Here is a 12,810-nt window from a genome sequence, read left to right on the forward strand (position 1 = left end):
TGGACAGTGCCACGTTGAACGTCACTGAGCTCTTCAGTAAGGCCATTCTACTGCCAATGTTAGTCTATGGAGATTGCCTGACTGTGTGCTCAATTTTATACACCTGTCAGCAACAGGTGTGGCTAAAATAGTAAAATCCACTAATTTGAAGGGGTGTCCACATACTTTTGTATATATAGTGTACACTTATTGTAGCAGTTTTGCATAGATCATACAGGTATGGGTGCCTTTATCTGACAAAACTACACTTCCCGAGTTACGCTTACGCTGTTTGGAGGATGCTATACAGCTAATTATCACAGGTGGTCGCCTCTTGTCTACAGTCTGTTTTCCATAAACAGGAGCTGTAACATGGAGATATGGCCCTGTGGGAACACTAACTCTATCAAGGTGTGTATTAATTTAACCTTTCGTTTTCTTTTCATGATTTCTCGCTGATATGAAAGCTATGGTCCGTACCGCAGGCGATGCATGTTAACGTTCAGACTGAGCATCAGGGATCTTAACAAAACTCCCCTCCCACAGAGACGCCTTCATGATCAAGGGCTAGATCCCTTCTAGCCATGACCCAGGTTAGGAAAAGAGTTCGCTTAAATGCTCTCCTAACCTCTTATGAAAAGTCATTCCTGTCCCCGAGTACTCCCAACTGCACACATTTTCGTTGTAGCCCAGGACAAACATGCCTGATTCAATTCATTGAGGGCCTGATGATTAGGTGATAAATTGAATCAGGTGTGCTTGTCCAAAACTACAAAAAAAAATGGGTACTGTTTTGGGTACTTGAGGACCAAAGTTGGGAATCACTGCTGTACTCCATCCTTACTGTGGGCAGCTGCAGGACAAATTCACTCTCCAGCTCATGTGGTGCATCATCGTGTGTTTTTTTCGAACTAACCTTCCCCACTGCAAATCAGTGCATAATAACAGATTAATATTCATCTTTAATGGTAGCTATCTATACTGAACAAAAATATAAACGCAACATGTAAATTGTCGGTTTCCTGGGCTGAAATAAAATCTCCCAGAAATTTTCATACGCACAAAGCTTATTGCTCTCAAATTTTGTGCACAAATTTGTTTACATCCCAGTTAGTGAGTTTTTCTCCTTTGCCTAGATATTCCATCCACCTAACAGGTCTGGCGTCTCAAGAACACAGATGCACCTTAGGCTGGGGACCAGAAAAGGCCACTAATATCTGCCATTTTGTCCAACAACACAAAGCCACAGATGTGTCTGTTATAAACTCATACTGTTTGGCTGGGCCTGGCTCCCCAGTGAGTGGGCCTGGCTGCCCAGTGAGTGGGCCTGGCTCCCAAGTGGGTGGGTCCAGGCCCACCTATGGCTGTGCCCCTGCCCAGTTGTGAAATCCATAGATTAGGAATTAATTAATTTCAATTGACTGATGTCCTTATATGAACTGTAACTAAGTAAAATCTTTTAAATTAATATATAATTAATATATAATATAATCAATATATTTTTCAGTGTAGTTAGCTGGCTAGTTGCTGTAGCTGTCTGACAATTTCTAGTAACTTTAACTGATTTCAGTTAGCTTCACCGAAGACGAACTTCTAATATTCCATGTTAACAAAACGTGCATTTTATTTAGAGGTACATTTTTTGTATTTTTGTTCTGCATGGTGACTACTTTGATATGAAAAATAAAGAGCCTTATCGATGCACACATAGACTGATGCACACAGCAAACCGGAAAAGTCTTATTTAATTAGGTCTTACCTAAAATTCAAACGGCACATTCCGCCACCTACTGGCCGGAATGGGAGCAGGACGGCCGCACATCCCAACCCGACCCCTAGCCCCTTTCTTACGTACCTTATTGAATCAGAAATATATAGTTGATAGAATCCTCACGAAATCATATGATAAAAGCAATAACCAGCACCTAATTTGTGGACACATGTGTAGACTAAAATGTAATGTATTTATTTTTTGCAAAGGAAGGAAAAGATAGGTGCAGTTTATTGTGCTGGGACGAAGCTTCATGGTGCGTTCAAGACAACTTGGAAACTCGGAACCTCCGAGTCTGAGCTGAATGCCGCGTTCACGTCATGTCGGAAACTCGGGACATACGAATTAAAATCAACGTAAATTATTTGCGTAGATCTTCCGATTGGTTGATTCTGACACTAGTGGGAAACTCGGGTATCATAAACTAAAAAAAAAAAGAAATGTCCTCTCACTGTCAACTGCGTTTATTTTCAGCAAACTTAACATGTGTAAATATTTGTATGAACATAAGATTCAACAACTGAGACATAAACTGAACAAGTTCCACAGACATGTGACTAACAGAAATTGAATAATGTGTCCCTGAACAAAGGGGGGGGGGGTCAAAATAAAAAGTAACAGTCAGTATCTGGTGTGGCCACCAGCTGCATTAAGTACTGCAGTGCATCTCCTCCTCATGGACTGCACCAGATTTGCCAGTTCATTTTGTGAGATGATACCCCACTCTTCCACCAAGGCACCTACAAGTTCCCAGATATTTCTGGGGGGAATGGCACTAGCCCTAACCTTCCTATCCAACAGGTCCCAGACGTGCGCAATGGGATTGAGATCCGGGCTCTTCGCTGGCCATGGCAGAACACTGACATTCCTGTCTTGTAGGAAATCACACACAGAACAAGCAGTATGGCTGGTGGCATTGTCATGCTGGAGGGTCATGTCAGGATGAGCCTGTAGGAAGGGTACCACATGAGGGAGGAGGATGTCTTCCCTGTAACGCACAGCGTTGATATTGCCTGCAATGACAACAAGCTCAGTCCGATGATGTTATGACACACCGCCCCAGACCATGACGGACCCTCCACCTCCAAATCGATCCCGCTCCAGAGTACAGGCCTCGGTGTAACGCTCATTCCTTCAACGATAAACGCGAATCCGACCATCACCTCTGGTGAGACATAACCGCGACACGTCAGTGAAGAGCACTTTTTGCCAGACCTGTCTGGTCCAGCGACGGTGGGTTTGTACCCATAGGCGACATTGTTGCCGGTGATGTCTGGTGAGGACCTGCCTTACAACAGGCCTACAAGCCCTCAGTCCAGCCTCTCTCAGCCTATTGTGGACTGTCTGAGCACTGATGGAGGGATTGTGCGTTCCTGGTGTAACTCGGGCAGTTGTTGCCATTCTGCAGGTGTGATATTCGGATGTACCGATCCTGTGCAGGTGTTGTTACACGTGGTCTGCCACTGTGAGGATGATCAGTTGTCCGTCCTGTCTCCCTGTAGCGCTGTCTTAGGCGTCTCACAGTACGGACATTGCAATTTATTGCCCTGGCCACATCTGCAGTCCTCATGCCTCCTTGCAGCATGCCTAAGGTACGTTCACGCAGATGAGCAGGGACCCTGGGCATCTTTCTTTTGGTGTTTTTCAGAGTCAGTAGAAAGGCCTCTTTAGTGTCCTAAGTTTTCATAACTGTGACCTTAATTGCCTACTGTCTGTAAGCTGTTAGTGTCTTAACAACCGTTCCACAGGTGCATGTTCATTAATTGTTTATGGTTCATTGAACAAGCATGGGAAACAGTGTTTAAACCCTTTACAATGAAGATCTGTGAAGTTATTTGGATTTTTACGAATTAACGAATCTATAACGAGTAAGCAAGTCAAAATTGCCGCGTTTCCGTCAGGACCTTAACGGGGCACACCTTCCTACAGGTCGGAAATGTCCGAGTTCTGAGTTGTCTTTTGCCGTGTTTACGTTAGATTTGGTTTTAGTCGTTTTAAAGCATATTGAGTTCGTTCCTAAATCTATATATAGTTTGGCACATTAGTCGTTAATACGGTAACACATTTTTTATCATACCAATATCCAAAAGGACTTTTACTTTGAAATAAAAACAATCACTTTTCCTTCCGGAATCATCCATCTACTGTTGCTGTCTCCGCTTAGCTAGCTTGCATGAAATATCTTTCTAGAAACCTGGAATAACGACGACGTACTTACTTTGAAGATTGAATCGTCAAAATGGGTTACAATAAATTCCGAGTCAACGCTACTCGGAAGATGTCGAAGACGTTAGCTCTGACTGTTCTAGCCTGTTTGTCGTTCTGCATCTGTGTTTGCAGGGCAGAGGATAGTGCCATGGAAAACATGGTAACAGAGAGGAAGGTTGAGGATAACCACAGACAAGACAGTGCCGACCTGCTGATTTTCATCATGCTCCTAACCCTCACGATTTTAACCATATGGTTATTCAAGCACCGTCGTTTCAGGTTTTTGCATGAAACGGGACTGGCTATGATCTATGGTGAGTATGGGTGAGAGGCCTCCATGTCAGGAGACTGCATGATGTCGTCATTACTTATCGTCATACTTAGCTTCGATGCAACCAAGATACTTCTGCCATAATGCTGGACTTTCGATAGTCTCTGAGTAGTCCAACACAATGTCAAAAGTCTCTTGGTTGCATAGAAGCTACGTCATAATGTTTATGTAGCTACAGGTCACGCACAGTATGTTTATTGACATTTACTGGAAATCTGGTAACATTGTTGTCATTCAAATAGGGATGCTGTCAAGACAACACAAGGCTCCGGCAATAATGAGGCCTACAATGGCCATATCTCTAAATTAGATCTCTGTTGTTGGTGTTTGGAATAATATTTATGCCTTATCAGTTATGCTACTGTGTGCAGGTACTAAACCCATACCGTTCAATGTCACACACCCAACAAGGTTCAACTTACTTTGCAGTATTTTTCTTTAGTTGCTCTGACCACTTCATGCACTTCCTGAAGTCCCATAGGTCACCTTGCATTCTTCAATGGAATGTTAGCTGGTTATTTATGTACATTGCGCATGGTGCTGTTCCGGCATGAAGGGCAGAGAGGACAACTGATAGATGCAATTCGGTATTTGTTAACCCAAGTTCATTCACTCTGTTCCCTCGCTCTCCCTCCAGGCGTGCTGGTTGGGGTGGTCCTGCGCTATGGTATCCACGTACCCCGTGACATTAGTAACGTCACCCTCAGTTGCCATGTCAATGCCAGCCCACCCACACTGCTCGTCAACGTCAGCGGCAAGTTCTACGAGTACACGCTGAAGGGCGAGATCAGCGCCTCTGAGATCAGTGATGTGCAAGACAACGAGATGCTTCGCAAGGTAGAGTCCCAAACACGTGGTCATTATTCATTTTGAAACATGAAATTATGGCTTGACTGACCAGAAAAGTGGCTGCTTCCACATAAGTTGTGGTTATTGTCTAAACGTGTTTTTTTTTCAAATCTAAACCGCTGTTTGGGAGGCTTTGTACAACTCAGACAAATCGGTTGCCTTTCTTTACATATTTCCTTTCTATCGTTCCCAAGGCATTTTCCACACGTACTCACTGTCTAATACACAGACACATGCACACTGTGTCTAACTCGGTGCATAACATAGGGCATCAGTCTTGTCCCGAGGTAGCCTACAGAGCACTGTTATTCAATGCAACTACTTTTGTGAAAATGTAAACAAATAATATAAATCTTAGGATTTTTCAGAGGGTGCTGCAGGACCCCCAACATCCATACTTCCTGTGGCTATGTGACAGTGGTTCCCAACCTGTTTTGCTTACTGTACATTTACATTTACATTTAAGTCATTTAGCAGACGCTCTTATCCAGAGCGACTTACAAATTGGTGCATTCACCTTATGATATCCAGTGGAACAACCACTTTACAATAGTGCATCTAACTCTTTTAAGGGGGAGGGGGGGGTTAGGAGGATTACTTTATCCTATCCTAGGTATTCCTTAAAGAGGTGGGGTTTCAGGTGTCTCCGGAAGGTGGTGATTGACTCCGCTGACCTGGCGTCGTGAGGGAGTTTGTTCCACCATTGGGGTGCCAGAGCAGCGAACAGTTTTGACTGGGCTGAGCGGGAACTGTACTTCCTCAGAGGTAGGGAGGCGAGCAGGCCAGAGGTGGATGAACGCAGTGCCCTTGTTTGGGTGTAGGGCCTGATCAGAGCCTGAAGGTACGGAGGTGCCGTTCCCCTCACAGCTCCGTAGGCAAGCACCATGGTCTTGTAGCGGATGCGAGCTTCAACTGGAAGCCAGTGGAGAGAGCGGAGGAGCGGGGTGACGTGAGAGAACTTGGGAAGGTTGAACACCAGACGGGCTGCGGCGTTCTGGATGAGTTGTAGGGGTTTAATGGCACAGGCAGGGAGCCCAGCCAACAGCGAGTTGCAGTAATCCAGACGGGAGATGACAAGTGCCTGGATTAGGACCTGCGCCGCTTCCTGTGTGAGGCAGGGTCGTACTCTGCGAATGTTGTAGAGCATGAACCTACAGGAACGGGTCACCGCCTTGATGTGAGTTGAGAACGACAGGGTGTTGTCCAGGATCACGCCAAGGTTCTTAGCGCTCTGGGAGGAGGACACAATGGAGTTGTCAACCGTGATGGCGAGATCATGGAACGGGCAGTCCTTCCCCGGGAGGAAGAGCAGCTCCGTCTTGCCGAGGTTCAGCTTGAGGTGGTGATCCGTCATCCACACTGATATGTCTGCCAGACATGCAGAGATGCGATTCGCCACCTGGTTATCAGAGGGGGGAAAGGAGAAGATTAATTGTGTGTCGTCTGCATAGCAATGATAGGAGAGGCCATGTGAGGATATGACAGAGCCAAGTGACTTGGTGTATAGCGAGAATAGGAGAGGGCCTAGAACAGAGCCCTGGGGGACACCAGTGGTGAGAGCACGTGGTGCGGAGACAGATTCTCGCCACGCCACCTGGTAGGAGCGACCTGTCAGGTAGGACGCAATCCAAGCGTGGGCCGCGCCGGAGATGCCCAGCTCGGAGAGGGTGGAGAGGAGGATCTGATGGTTCACAGTATCAAAGGCAGCCGATAGGTCTAGAAGGATGAGAGCAGAGGAGAGAGAGTTAGCTTTAGCAGTGCGGAGCGCCTCCGTGACACAGAGAAGAGCAGTCTCAGTTGAATGACTAGTCTTGAAACCTGACTGATTTGGATCAAGAAGGTCATTCTGAGAGAGATAGCAGGAGAGCTGGCCAAGGACGGCACGTTCAAGAGTTTTGGAGAGAAAAGAAAGAAGGGATACTGGTCTGTAGTTGTTGACATCGGAGGGATCGAGTGTAGGTTTTTTCAGAAGGGGTGCAACTCTCGCTCTCTTGAAGACGGAAGGGACGTAGCCAGCGGTCAAGGATGAGTTGATGAGCGAGGTGAGGTAAGGGAGAAGGTCTCCGGAAATGGTCTGGAGAAGAGAGGAGGGGATATGGTCAAGCGGGCAGGTTGTTGGGCGTCACAAGACGCGAGATTTCATCTGGAGAGAGAGGGGAGAAAGAGGTCAAAGCACAGGGTAGGGCAGTGTGAGCAGAACCAGCGGTGTCGTTTGACTTAGCAAACGAGGATCGGATGTCGTCGACCTTCTTTTCAAAATGGTTGACGAAGTCATCCGCAGAGAGGGAGGAGGGGGGAGGAGGGGGAGGAGGATTCAGGAGGGAGGAGAAGGTGGCAAAGAGCTTCCTAGGGTTAGAGGCAGATGCTTGGAATTTAGAGTGGTAGAAAGTGGCTTTAGCAGCAGAGACAGAAGAGGAGAATGTAGAGAGGAGGGAGTGAAAGGATGCCAGGTCCGCAGGGAGGCGAGTTTTCCTCCATTTCCGCTCGGCTGCCCGGAGCCCTGTTCTGTACCACCAATTGATTTTTTTGCACTGCCCAGAGTACTCCCTTATGTGGCTTTTACCAGTAGGCCTATGGTCTCATGAGTTTTCTTAAGGTAACAACAATGATGGAAAATGAAAATGGACTTTGGACCCTAGTTAGTTATTATTACGTGCATTTATAATTGGGTTATAACAACAACAAAAAAATCACATTTTATTATACTGTACTGTACAGTGATGTAATACAACCCTTCTGAGTTTTTCTTCTTTTCTCAGGTGACCTTTGACCCTGAGGTGTTCTTCAACATCCTCCTGCCCCCTATCATCTTCCATGCCGGCTACAGTCTGAAGAGGGTAAGGCATGTGGTTGGTTAGTTTAAAAGTTGAATCAATAGTAAAATATCACAGTGCTGATTTGTTCGTCGGTAATATTTAGGCCTAATCCTTCACGTAACTCTCTCTCTCAGAGACACTTCTTCAGGAACATGGGGTCCATCCTGGCCTACGCCTTTCTGGGAACAGTCATATCATGTTTCATCATTGGGTGAGTTTATAGCTGCTGGACTTTTATTGTCATGAATCTTGCCATGGAGGCTGACCGGAAAGATTTCCGCTAGATGGGCCAGCTGCAAAGTCAAAATTCATTCAAATAAAAATTAGCATTTTGATCTTCATTTAAGGTTAGGCATTAGGGTTAGCTGTATGGTTAGGTTTAGGTTTAAAATCTGATATTATGACTTTGTGGCTGTGCCAGCTAGTGACCACTCTGCGGAGCTGCCTCCAGGGCAAGATTCATGACAACAAATGCCAACCTGCAAGTTTACACCCAGCTATACTGTATTATGTATGCGTTACATCTTTGTGTGTTCATACACCTTTAGTCCTTTGTGTGACCTGTCAGAGAAATGCTGACCTGAGGTAATATGATCTCTACCTCTGTGCAGGTTGCTGATGTACGGATGTGTCACGCTGATGAAGCAGGTGGGACAGCTTAACGGGGACTTTTTCTTCACAGACTGTCTGTTGTTTGGAGCCATTGTCTCTGCAACTGACCCAGGTACAGACCCTGTTCATGTCAGTCACCTCTTTAGGACATTCAATAATGGACCACACGGTAATGGTTCAACCGCTTGCTTCAGCAGTCATAAGCCTAGTCTATATATTGTTATCCAAAGTTTTCCTGATTCACAAGCTGCAAAAACTATTTGAGGCTACGGTGTCTCAAAATGAACAAACAGTACTATTGCTGCTTTTTTCTAGTTTTTCAAGCAAAGGTCTGTTAAGGGAGTATGCAGCCGAGCTGAAGCCTTTACTTTACTGTCTCCTGTCCTGCAGTGACGGTGCTGGCCATCTTCAACGAGCTGCAGGTGGACGTGGATCTGTACGCTCTGCTGTTTGGAGAGAGCGTTCTCAACGACGCCGTGGCCGTGGTGCTGTCCTCGTGAGTCCTCCGTCTTGACCTGACACACCTGTCTACCATCTGTCGGTCTCCTTGACACACTCACATTGTGAAGTTTGGTATTTGTCTTTGTGATACATTGTTGTGAAGCTTTGGCTGACAAACCTCATCTTCAAACAGCTGTGCTTTGGAACTGTTATAGATATTTTGGGCTGGATAAGGGGGAGGTTTGTCCTAGTCTCTCACACACACACACACACACACACACACACACACACACACACATGCACATGGACACGCACACACAAACACAAACACACTCTCAACCAAATGTTTTTTGGTATTGATTATCCAGTGTGTGACCTGGTTGTACTAAACCAATAACTATTATTAATGCTGTGGAATGTGTGCGATTGACCCTTTGGTAACCCTAACCAGTACCTTCCCTCTGCCGGGAACTCTGATTATTTTCAGAATTCTAATGTATTATGGTCGGCTCAGCGCGGGGGTGCAGCACGCCCCTGGAGCCAATCAATCAGCCAATCATTGGGTAGAGGGCGTGGCGGCGACGCGAGACACTCCCCTGAACGGGTGTGCTAGCTCAGAGTGCTTTTGCGGTGGCTTCTTTTTGCATCGTGAGAACATGCACGGCAAATGACCAGCCGTTACACCCCAGATAGCAGCTATGCAGCACAAGTACAACCCTTAAACGGATAGTTCACGCCGACATCAAAAGCGTGTCAGATGTTTGCGTAAGCAAAAAGCTAGAGTGCTGAGCCTATATTTCATGGCATCCGTTTTGTGGATCTTGAGGTATGCATTAGGTCAACTCTTGAGTCCTCAATTCAAAATGTAAGCCAGTTCTTGTGGTGTAGAATCCTGGTGATTTGCTGTTTGGGTGACAGGCGTTCATTACGTCCCCAATTTGCATGGTCCTGCTGCTCGGCTCTAACCCCTTTGCCCTTCCTCTCTCTGTCTTCTCGGTCAAACCGCTCTCTCACTCACTGCTTTTCTCTCAGCCATGTACGTATGCCCTGGTAATGATGTTATGTAAGAGAATTGTTAAATTTTTTTAGGGAATAGTGATAACCCTCTTATTTGATCAGTTTAACACAGATTTCTTTTGCTGCCGCATGAGCCAGAATTGTGTAATGAGGTTGGATTTATTGCAATTTGGATTTAACCATGTTATCTAGAATCACTAATTCCAAGCTTCAGCTAATCTTTCACGAGTGGTTCCCCGTAGCTACGAGTTGAAAAACCCATGCCCAATAGTCCCTCTGGTCTGACTTGAATGGAAAGCTGTTGATGTATTTCTGCTACAGTCAGTGCTGAGAGATACCTTAAGACTGGGTAGCTAGTAGTCCCATAGAACCCTCCAGTGTAGAACATTGCTGCTCAGAGGATGGTATCACTTCATACACAGGACCGTACTTACTAGCAGATATCTATACACAAGTATGTGCACCAGTGGAGGCTGGTAGGGGGAGCTGTGGGAGGACGGGCTCATTGTAACGGCTGGAGTGGAATAAATGGAACGGTATCAGACATGGAAACCGTATTCCGTTCCATGTATTCCAGTCCAGCCGTTACAATGAGCCCATCCTCCTATAGCTGCTCCCACCAGCCCCCGCTGATGTGCGCATACTGTAGTATAATCTCATAATTTCTTAATGGGTTTTCCATGTGAAACTACGATAGTCATTGTAGATATTGACACAGCGAGCCACTATATATTTGCATAAGAGAGTCATCTGCACTTCAAACAGACCGGGCATGCAAATGTTAGTACTAGTACTATACAGTGCTCTTGGGTCATTAGGATCATCAGAGTCATTTGTATAAAGGCCTCCCCTGGTCTGTAGGGATATACCTGGTACACCATACCTTAGTTCTGATATCATTGGGGACTTTTCAAGACGTTCAACCTCTTCAGGATGGAAGCACATTTTGTTAACCAGCTCTCTAGGTCTAACCGTACTAATGATCTATGGTTCGTTCATTTCTCATGCCCAGAAATGATGCAGTAAATACCGGTATTTAATTTCCATTTCCACCCTCGTAACACTTCATCCATCCACATAGGCCGCTTGAGCTACTCTATTATTTTGCACCTTTTCTGGGATTGACTGTGTGTGTGTGTGTGTGTGTGTGTGTGTGTGTGTGTGTGTACCAGGTCCATCGTGTCGTACCAGCCGGAGGGGGACAACAGTCACACCTTTGAGGTGATGGCCATGTTGAAGTCCTTTGGGGTGTTCCTGGGTGTCTTCAGTGGATCCTTCGCCCTGGGAGTGGCCACCGGGGTCATGACGGCGCTCATATCCTTTAGTCAATTAAGTACTTCCTCTGTGTGATTTGAGGGTCTAGAAATGCAAAAATGTATATTACAGTAACAGCAAGGTTACAAACAGATGGAAATGCTTTTGTTCTTGTATTCCAATGGATGAAGTAGATTCTTAGCCTAGCGGTTAAGAGTGTTGGGCCAGTAGCCGAAAGGTCGCTGGTTTGAATCCCCGAGCCGACCAGGGAAATAATCTATCGACGTGCCCTTGAGCTTGGCACTAATCGCTCTGGATAAGAGCATCTGCTAAATGGCTAAAATGTAAAAGTGCTCTTGGTATTGTCAACTTGCTAGTTGCTATATAATGACCTCAATGCTCTGGAGTCTAAGCTGTTCTTTCAGTGTTTGGTGAGTTGTGTAGTGTGGTCGTTTTCATGACGCATTTTCTCCTTGACTGTTATCCTCACGTCACTAAGTTCACTAAGCTGAGGGACTTCCAGCTACTGGAGACTGCTCTCTTCTTCCTCATGTCCTGGAGCACCTTCTTAATGGCAGAGGCCTGTGGCTTCACAGGTAACCAATCATCTTACTGAACCGGTCATGGCCCCACCCCCCACAGGTTATTTTTTTCATGACCCACTTTCTTATGGTGTGTCTGGTTGTTGTTGTTGTTTGTTTCTGCAGGTGTGGTGGCAGTGCTTTTCTGCGGGATCACTCAGGCTCATTACACCTTCAACAACCTGTCCCCTGAATCACAGGACAGGACCAAACAGGTGAGGACCACGTTTACCATTGCATTTATTTACTGCGAGCTACGCTGGACAGCAATGTCATCTGCTAAATATTGACATTCCAAAATGGTCCCTGAAAGGTTGTTTTTGTCTTGTCCTGTAGTTGTTTGAGCTTCTGAACTTCCTGGCAGAGAATTTCATCTTCTCCTACATGGGTCTGGCCCTGTTCACCTTCCAGAACCACATCTTCAACCCCACCTTCATCGTGGGCGCTTTTGTATCCTCACTCATAATACAATGAGATGATGGGAGTACAGCACGCAACCCTAGTCTAAGAGTAGAGTAGTGTATAGGGGTTAAACTGTAAGACTGGGTGGGAATGGCATAAGCAATGACAAACTGGGCATTATTTAACTGTTATCTAACCACTGTAGTCATAATAGAGTAAGTAGCATTACTGGGCATCTAAGTACAGAATTTTGTTTGTAATGCTGGGAAGGCACTAGACTGAAAAGTTTTCAGGACATTGCTAGTTTCTTTACCCTCTATGGACCTCTCCTTGACAACAATCACTCCCAGCTGGCAGTGTTCCTGGGCAGAGCAGCCAACATCTACCCCCTGTCCTTCCTGCTCAACCTTGGACGCAGGAACAAGATCAGCTCCAACTTCCAGCACATGATGATGTTTGCAGGTACTGCATTTACACAGGCAGCCCAATTCTGATCATTTGCCCAATTATTGTCAAAAGAGCTGTTCTAATTTGTCAAAAGACTAATTA

At 45.8% G+C, this 12,810-nt stretch overlaps 1 protein-coding gene across 1 annotated transcript in view; it reads left to right on the top strand.

Moving 5' to 3' along the window:
• The first annotated feature begins 3,716 nt into the window (after nucleotides 1–3,716).
• The window catches only part of LOC139574231 (sodium/hydrogen exchanger 6-like), a 29,710-nt gene continuing 20,616 nt past the window's right edge, over nucleotides 3,717–12,810 (top strand). Inside the window, exons 1-11 of the mRNA XM_071398601.1 lie at nucleotides 3,717–4,272; nucleotides 4,927–5,126; nucleotides 7,898–7,975; nucleotides 8,089–8,165; nucleotides 8,566–8,678; nucleotides 8,957–9,062; nucleotides 11,197–11,338; nucleotides 11,769–11,874; nucleotides 11,986–12,074; nucleotides 12,196–12,309; nucleotides 12,612–12,723. Coding sequence (XP_071254702.1) covers nucleotides 3,990–4,272; nucleotides 4,927–5,126; nucleotides 7,898–7,975; nucleotides 8,089–8,165; nucleotides 8,566–8,678; nucleotides 8,957–9,062; nucleotides 11,197–11,338; nucleotides 11,769–11,874; nucleotides 11,986–12,074; nucleotides 12,196–12,309; nucleotides 12,612–12,723 — 1,420 coding nt within the window. The 5' untranslated portion in view covers nucleotides 3,717–3,989. The remainder of the gene's footprint in view (nucleotides 4,273–4,926; nucleotides 5,127–7,897; nucleotides 7,976–8,088; nucleotides 8,166–8,565; nucleotides 8,679–8,956; nucleotides 9,063–11,196; nucleotides 11,339–11,768; nucleotides 11,875–11,985; nucleotides 12,075–12,195; nucleotides 12,310–12,611; nucleotides 12,724–12,810) is intronic.

This window comes from Salvelinus alpinus, chromosome 4 (genome assembly GCF_045679555.1).
Source record: "Salvelinus alpinus chromosome 4, SLU_Salpinus.1, whole genome shotgun sequence".
NCBI classification, from domain to species: Eukaryota; Metazoa; Chordata; class Actinopteri; order Salmoniformes; family Salmonidae; genus Salvelinus; species Salvelinus alpinus.